The sequence below is a fragment of the Phyllobates terribilis genome, unplaced genomic scaffold, assembly GCF_046119375.1.
Source record: "Phyllobates terribilis strain yellow unplaced genomic scaffold, ASM4611937v1 Scaffold_6547__1_contigs__length_43717, whole genome shotgun sequence".
Lineage (NCBI taxonomy): Eukaryota > Metazoa > Chordata > Amphibia > Anura > Dendrobatidae > Phyllobates > Phyllobates terribilis.
This window is the reverse complement of record NW_027369290.1, coordinates 35,129-43,718: the sequence shown is the minus strand read 5'-3', so window position 1 is coordinate 43,718 and position 8,590 is coordinate 35,129. Positions and strand designations below refer to the sequence as shown.

The following is an 8,590-nucleotide window of genomic DNA, read 5'->3' as shown; positions in this document are numbered from 1 at the left end:
AAGCATGTGGGGAGAAATTTGATGTCTTCGAAATTAGAGACTTTCAGAGATGATATCCTTGATAACGGAAATCATGAATAGCTTGATATTTTAAGCTTATTAGTTACATAATATCTGACGTCCAAATTCACAAGAAACCCACCACATATCAATCGAACATAATTGGGTTCCCTACAAGTTGCATCTTGATTTCGACGTTATTGAGACGTCACCAGCTTGACCAATAAGTATGTCGCTTGAGCATTTCAGAACCAAAAGGCTTTCATTAAATCAGCACTAGCCGACTGCCTTTTACACACACTTGACAATAGAGGACCAAAGAAATGTAACACTATATAGATTAGACCTCACAAAAACAAATCCCACCCACAAAACCGATTCCATCCGTTTCTGGACTCAAATAAATCTAACTCGTTTTTACACGAAACCCTATTAACCCCGATGACCCGAGAAATTCTTGGTCAATGTATAAAGAAGTATGAAAAATAGTTAAATTTTTATTAAATAAATATTTTTATCACTTTCTTTATAGTAAAATTACCAAAACCAGAAAAATTCCAAAGTCAATCAACATGTTGAACCGACCCAGCCCATGATAACCCGGTAAATGTTCGACCCCGGCTCATTGTATCCCGGTGGATGTTCAACCCCTGACCCGAGCCGAAACATTATAGCCTGAACCCGACCCGCTTGCCAGGTCTAAATATAGATTGAATTGCTTGGCTAGTGGGTATCATGAATCACGCTAAGGGTTGTATAACAAATTACAAGGAAGTCACTCGAAAAACTATGCTCACTTCTTTTTTGAAAGGTAAAAAACTATGCTGACTTTTGTGTTTACAATCATGTACAAGAGTGATGTGGATTTACCTTTTGCACTAAACACCTGATGAGCCTCTTCCAAGGCCCAGGCCCAGGCCCAAGGCGAGCGATGTGGTACCATTTGTCCGGTATGGTGATTACACTTGGAGGAATGAACATGCCCATTAGAGTTGATATTAATAGCAACTTGACCATTGCTATGGCTATGAATATGATGGTGCAAATGGGCATTGCCGTTTTGGATGGCTGAGTTTCTTGACATATGCATCATGCCAATGCCTTCCTCATGGGTTGATTCCGTGTCTCCGTTGTAGCCGTTTATGAGGAAATCAGAACAGTTCTTCTTGAAGCCGTGATCATACGGATTTCTGAACTGGCCATTTGGGCCTCGCAGGTAACTGTATCTCATTGCATTAGCCATTTCGTTGGTTGTTATATTGCGAGATATCTGCACTTATGGTTAGACTAACAATTTAGACAGTAAAAGAAGTATTTCTGCTAGTAGTGTGCTCACCTGTGAACCTTGAATAATGGTTAAAACAGCCACCCCGAAAAAGATAAAAAAATCAGCAAGCAGAAATGATATTGCACCCGCATGGTGTGTACCACTGTGGTTCACCCATGATCCCAAAGAAGATGGTGCAACTGGATCGTTCAAAACCCCTGGGATTCCAATTTCCCCATTAATGAGATCATACAAGGAAATGAGAATTGCTAAGCTAATTTTCTTAATTGGATCTACTGTAAGGGGAAGTGAACACTTACTTATGAGAGTAGCTGCACCAGTAATTAGCATAGCAGCAAACTCAAGAACAAGGAACAGGAAAAAATCCCATTTGTTTTTCTGTTCACATATCAGCAATAAAGTGAGGTTGGCGGAAAGACATTAAGTTATTAGTATCAGCCATCAGGCAATCTTTACTATTTTTAATATTAACATTTATATGTTGCAACCTTCAGCAACTGATACACTTCGCACAGTCATGTCAAAATACATACAGAGATCAGTAATCCATCTCACCTTGCCAACACAATTTGATACCCAAGGACAATGATGATCGAATTGTTCAACACAGCGGTCGCAAAATGGAGCAGTGTTTTGCACGAAGAGGCCTGACAATCTGAAACCACAACGTGAGAAAACAGAATTTTTTACTATAAGCTCATAAATTACATAGTCAGATACTTTTGAGTGGCACCAATAGGGAGATTATGAGTTCACTTGCATGTTATGCAGAGCTGAGACCAGTTTCCAAATAGCAAAGCAGATTGCTTATTTCCACCTTCAACAGAGGTTCCTGACAAAACCAAAGGCATATCATCAAACAAGAATTAAAATGATGAAAACAAGCATAAGACTTACATCATCCTTCATATTCCTGTGTATCATGCACATTCAGTCGGATGAAACCTGGATCCTTGCTGAAAAAAACATACGAACTAATATGAGGATTTAATAACAGAATAAAGACAGCAATGATTCTACCAGTTTACCTGCTGCACCTATACAGCATAAATAATCCAGCAGTAGCTAGTATAACACCTAACCATGCAAAAAGGCCAAATCCAGCTGTTAAACCCGGCAGATCAGATGCTGCGAAAGAGTTGCCATTATGAGTCTAACAGAAGAGCTAAATAAGAGAGTGACATGAAAATATAATACATGATGATGATAAGCATACCCATGATGACTGAACGTGTATACATCATAAGAAGCACCAATATAAAAAACCATAATAATGGAGCAAGTCCCATTTTTGAAAATCTTCCAAGCCGACTATTCCCATCGCAACTCTTATTAAGCAACCCTTCTGGCGTTCCCCTGCAGGGAAGGGGGAGATCAAATGTCCATTAGCAGAATGGCCAGTGGGTTTGCATAGGATATTATTTAGGGTTGAACAACTCACAAGGAGAAAAGCTACTTGTCTGTGATTTTTTGAGCAGCAAGCTGTGCTGGAGTAAGACCAGTGTTGTCTGTCAATGCAAGATCCTCTTTCTTCCAGCCTGCACCAACACTGTGCAAGCCTCTAAGTTTCCCTTTATGGCAGCCCAGTGCAGAGGGGTACACCCTAACACAAATAAACGGCACAGATTTAACCTAAGCCTGCAATAACTTCTAAAATATAACCAACATTACCTTCTTTATCCGGTCGACTCCTATGTGCATCCACGAATAAAAGCAGACGAATCGAATCAGCAAATCCTTTGTAAGCTGCCCTACAAAAATTAAAATAAATTTAAATTAGAGCAACCGATAAAGTAATAATTTTCTTCATATAGACAATAAAAAGTATAGAGAATACAATGACAACAGTTCAAGAACAATAACTTCCAGGTGATTTAAGTATCTCAAGGAATGAGCCAGAAATTAGAAAAACTGATGACAAATAGTCTAACATAAACATTATGATTCACTAAATCAAGTATAATATAAAAAATCGATGGTGAACACTTCATGTGAGATTTGCTTACCAACATTAGAGCAGAAACAACACGACCGAGTATGCATTCTTGATAAACTTTGTCAAGAAACAATAAATAATTTTTTTACAAATTTGAAAAATAAGTAGCATATCTATAAACAAACACGAGGAGCAAAAATTAGAGAAGGACTTTATACAGGATCTGAGAATCATATGGTGGAAAGTACTATACCGTGAATAGTTTCAAAATAACTTCAAAAGATAAGACTCGAGCTCGTCAGTTTTAAGCTGTAGAGGAGCACTGGTAAAAGCGATTATAAATTAAGAATTCCTTTGCTACAAAAAGAAAGTCTTTGACTAGAAAGAAACAGCAAACCATGAACTAAAAGTTAAAAGAGGTAATAGGCTTCTAGAGATTTATATATGAGATTTAATTTTTTTATGTACCAGTGTAATGGACTTCTTCCATCCACATCAGGCACATCTGGATCCGCATTCCATTTGGAAATTATGTAATACAGGTAGCTGTCTGGCCATATTGAGCTGCTACATGTGTTGCCTGCACAAAATTGATTTGTTTTTTAGCACATATTGCACAACAATGGGGATTGAGAAACAGACGACAGGTTGCATATCGAACAATATATCTTATACAAAACCAGCAATCAAAAAATATTTAGCTATTTCCTTTACTTCTGCCACAAGTTCAGTAATTTACTACTCTAAAATGTAATACAGAACTTTTTCAGCCATTAGCCTACCATGAAATATAGTGTAGTAGAATTAGAGCATATGACAGTAAATGGCCAAATCTATTTATCTAAGTTGCATGATTCCATGATATCCTCTAGTGAAACAAATACCCATGACAAATTCAGTAACTAATCCCAGATAGAGATTTAAAATTCAGTAAACAACAACCTTTACTGAGTTTACTATAACTAGTAAGATTCCAAATCAGTAGAAAATATGGAAATTTATTTAGCCAAAAAGAACTTATGCTATCTAGGGCGATGGCTAGTCAGAAAGTTTCAGGCATATGCAAAACATCCTATCTGACACAGTGACCCTGCTTGAAAATTAGAGTCCTTACCAGCCTGTGATTTTTTTAACCAGCAGATTAACTTTTATATGTGAGTCATAAGAAAACTTCATAAAGAAGAAAATCTTATTTGTACAAACCTATACTGCCATTTTTGTCAAAACAAGAAACATAAATGAGTTCATATTCCAACTTCCCATACTTCAAGATACTATCAAATGTAGAATCGTAGATGTTTGAAGGAAACAATAACCTGATAGCCATATACATCCACATCATTTATCTTAGCACCCTCTTGTAACAGAAGCTCAGCAACTTGGACTGCACCACGTACTGCACTCCAATGCAATGCAGTCTGCCCAGTGTGGTCAGCGGCATTAACGTCTCCACCATGCTTTTATTAAACAAAGAAGCAGATCAGATACATTAACTTACTAACTCAACATTAATTGAAGATGTGAATTTGAATTGTGGGCAAAATTCCAACTAAAGATAAGAAAAAACGATAAAGAAGAATAAAGAGACAAGCAGATCAGATACTTTTGCAGCATTTTACCAGTCAACAAAAAGAGTGAAACAGCAGCTTAGTTTTCCTTTCATATAGAATGACAGTTTATTTAACAATAGGAAAGGAGGAAACGATTTGTTAAGGAACAAAAAAACCAGAGAAAACAAATGTGAATAACCAACTAGACATTAGTGTAGAAGAAGCTATCTAACTAAAGTGCCCACAGCATAAGCCAAAGGGAGATGAGGTGTATGAACCTATTCAAAGCATGTTCAATCAACTGATGTCAGACTATAAAATTATCAGTATCTTGATTGCCACATGTAAACTTCATAGCAGCCTCTGCCTAGCAGTTTTGTAGCAGACACAAGCCTCTCTAAACAGATAATTCTTAAATATGGAAATCTAGTCACAAGAAGTGCAACACTCTTGCATCTCTTTACTTTTTTTAAGAATAAAACACAAGCATTTCACTATAAGCAGTCCCTTACATTGTTCCTTGCTGCATATGTTAGTATTTATCATATTTTACTTTACAGTCTACAAAGAGCTCAGTCCTTGAGAAACTTTGGACATCCAAAACAAAGTATATGACAAAAACAGACAAGCACTAAATCAATGATCAGCCTGAAATTAAATGCCAAGATCCACTTATCCAAATTAATGCATGGAATCACAACTCTAAGAAGTTTACACTTCCATGATTTATATCACCCATTTCACATCCAACAAATTCAAAGACTGAATACACTGGAAAGACTCGTTCGGAGCATTGCAAACCTCGATAATGTATTGAGCTGCAGAAGTACGATTGTTGAGAGCAGCCCACTGCAAAGCGGAATAGCCAAGTCCATCAGTCTCGGCCACCGAATGTCCCTCACTCTCCACCAACCTGTGCAACTTCTCCATATCCCCATAAGCAGCTGCCGTGTGCACGTCATCCTTCATAGTGTCGTTCTCTCCACCAGTTCCATCACCAACGGCCGTCTCCGCCGCCGATACCATCAAAAGACGTCGTCGCTGTCTCTTGATTTCTCGACTCAACTGCTTCAACTGCCTCGATCTCCGACGCCATTGATGCTCAACAGTCAACAACAAGAAAGTATCAACAATGTCAACTGAGAATGTCTCGCAACTTGAGGAGAGATGAAGGTTGTAAGATCGTGGATGAGTATTTCTAGGGTTTTTCCCTGTCAAAGAGGAGAGAGAAACGGGAAGTGTTGACTGAAACTGGGAGGGAGATTACGCAGTGCGACCTTGATACAGATACACGAAAGTGTATTTGTCCAAGTTTACACCACCAGTTAAATTAAGACAGCTGTACATTAAAAAGAATAATTGAAAAGTTATTACTCCCGTATAAAATTCCACTTTCCTAATCCGGCGTCCCAAGAATATAAGTCTTATTTGCCATTTTTAGAATTCTTTTAACCCAAAATTTTACATTCTCAATACACTTTTCCATATACCAACACACCTTTTACACGCCATCTCTCTTCATTAGATTACCCTTTTTTTTCTCTCCATTTCTCTCCTCTAATTATTACAATTTTCACTTTCTTTCTCATATTTAATTTTTTTCTTCACAATTCTTTAAATTTTCTAGAAAACATCAAACGAAATCTTTAAATAGGGACGGAGGGAGTATTAGGCTAAAATCCAAGCAGTTCTCAGTCAACTTTCGCTCCTTCGTTCAATTCACCGTTGCCAATTAACGCTCATGCTTCTAACGAACTCCTGCAATTCTATGGAACTCGCTTGCTGATTTCAACTATCGTTGTGCTGAATTCAGTTCCCGCTCCAATCAATTCACTGAACTCAATTCCGGCTACTGTTGCAAACCTGCAACTCTGTGGAACTCCCTGTCTAGGCTACTGTTGCAAGCTTGCAACTCTGTGGAAATCCCTGTCAAGGCTAGCAAGCCTGCAACTCTGTGGAACTCTCTGTCTGCCAATTAATAGTATTGTTCATACTGTATTCTACAATGTTAGATTTAATTCCACTTGATCCTAGTTCTTAATTTATATAATGGTGGTTAAATTTTTCTTTCAGTTTTAGAAATTTCAATTTACTATATGAAATTGAAATGCGGGCTCAGTTGTGGACAATGGCAGAGACTGAGGGAAGATTTAATTCCACTTGATCCTATTCTTAATTTATATAATGGTGGTTAAATATCATTCTAGTGTACTATATGAAATTTCTACTGTTCAATAAATTTCTTCCCTCAGTCTCTGCCATTGTCCACATTTGCTGGTGAAATTTCTACAATATCATTCTAGTGTACTATATGAAATTTCTACTGTACAACGTATATGATACCCCAACTGAGCCTGCATTTCCAATTTCCAATTTCCTCACACATTCATCAATAGAAATGAGACAAGTCTAGTGATATAGATTTGCTGGCAAGTGTCTTCTGTGAGATCAGCATGCACAGAACCATCTTGAGCTTTAGTAGAAGGGTTTGTTGGAAGAACAAGGCCAACTTTCCTTGATTCTTCCCTCAGTCTCTACCACTGGCTCTGCATATTGTTCAATGCATCTTCTGCTTACTTCGTCTTCTCAACCTCCATCAATAAGCTCAGTCTCATCTCTCTTAGTTCGGTCCCATAATCATGCATGGAAAGCAGTACACGTCCACAGTTTGAAGAAATTTATTAAAGATGTCCAGAAAGCAATCTAAATATTATAACTATGAACCACACAGAAAATTTCCTCAATGAATAGCTAACAACTAAATTGAGCATAGTGGCTGCAGACTAACTGGTAGTACGTACAACTACTTAAGCTTGTGTCTATGTGGCAGAAAGGAAGGAATGTAGAAGAAGTGATTAAACTCTATCATCTGATGATTGACTCAGAATTTGTTCCTGATAAAGAACTGGTAGAAAGCTATCTTGATTGCTTATGTTACACAGGTAGGGTTTCAGATGCCAAGAGATGCATAGAGTCTCTACCAAAACCAGAGTTTCAATTCCTTAAGATACTCGTTGCTCATCAGATCTCTTGCTGACTAAATACTTATGACAAAAATCACCATATTCTTGCTGACTAAATACTCCTCTACATAATTCACATAGTAAACTGAAATTTCTACTGTACAATGTATATTGTAGGTTTCTTTAATTCAACCGCCATCTACCATATGATGTTGCAAAATGTCTTTGATTAAATCAGATTGGATTAATCCTGCTTTAAATTTGTATTAGTTCATTATATACAGAGTATATATAGCTCATTAATATCATTCTATTTTTATGTGGTAGGATGATATATTCTCATGGGAATTCAACCTCAATCAAGAGCCAGATGGTGCAAGCGTTAGTGAAAACGACAATGTTACAAAGCCGTCTATTGGTATGTGTTTTGATAGTGGACAAGAATATGCTGATTTTTGTCATAAAGCCTGATGAAAAAAATAGTTCAGAAAGCCTGATGAAAAAATTTGAATGCACAGAACTACAAAATTTGAATGCAGTCAGATATTATCACGAACATGTCCACTTGATGATTTATCAATCCACAGAACTACAAAATTTGAATGCAGTTTATAAAGCCTGATGAAAAAATAGTTCAGAAAAGTTTCACATGTTAATTCTCTAACGAGCCACCATGTTTGTGATTTGTAAAATAGTTCAGAAAACCAGAGTCACAGATACAAAGCCTGATGAAAAAATTACTCCTCCCGGGGTAATTGTAGCTGAATCTATTGAGGAAAAGGATATACAGGGAAATAAATCTACTAAACACATTGTAAAACCTGACTGTGAAGACCAAGTCAAAACTGATTGT

The 8,590-nt window shown here is 37.2% G+C and overlaps 1 protein-coding gene across 1 annotated transcript; it reads right to left on the bottom strand.

The window, feature by feature from the left end:
• Nucleotides 1-878: 878 nt before the first annotated feature.
• LOC141251081 (uncharacterized) lies at nt 879-7,419 on the bottom strand. Its single transcript, XM_073670204.1, is given in 23 exon segments — nt 879-952; nt 955-1,270; nt 1,337-1,485; nt 1,588-1,666; nt 1,844-1,906; nt 1,908-1,945; nt 2,046-2,090; nt 2,093-2,120; nt 2,186-2,203; nt 2,205-2,244; nt 2,317-2,416; nt 2,505-2,622; nt 2,624-2,644; nt 2,730-2,761; nt 2,764-2,820; nt 2,823-2,891; nt 2,960-3,039; nt 3,693-3,768; nt 3,771-3,804; nt 4,541-4,681; nt 5,576-5,985; nt 6,052-6,113; nt 7,352-7,419. Coding segments are annotated over 23 exon segments (2,118 nt in total).
• Between the last annotated feature and the right edge of the window lie 1,171 nt (nt 7,420-8,590).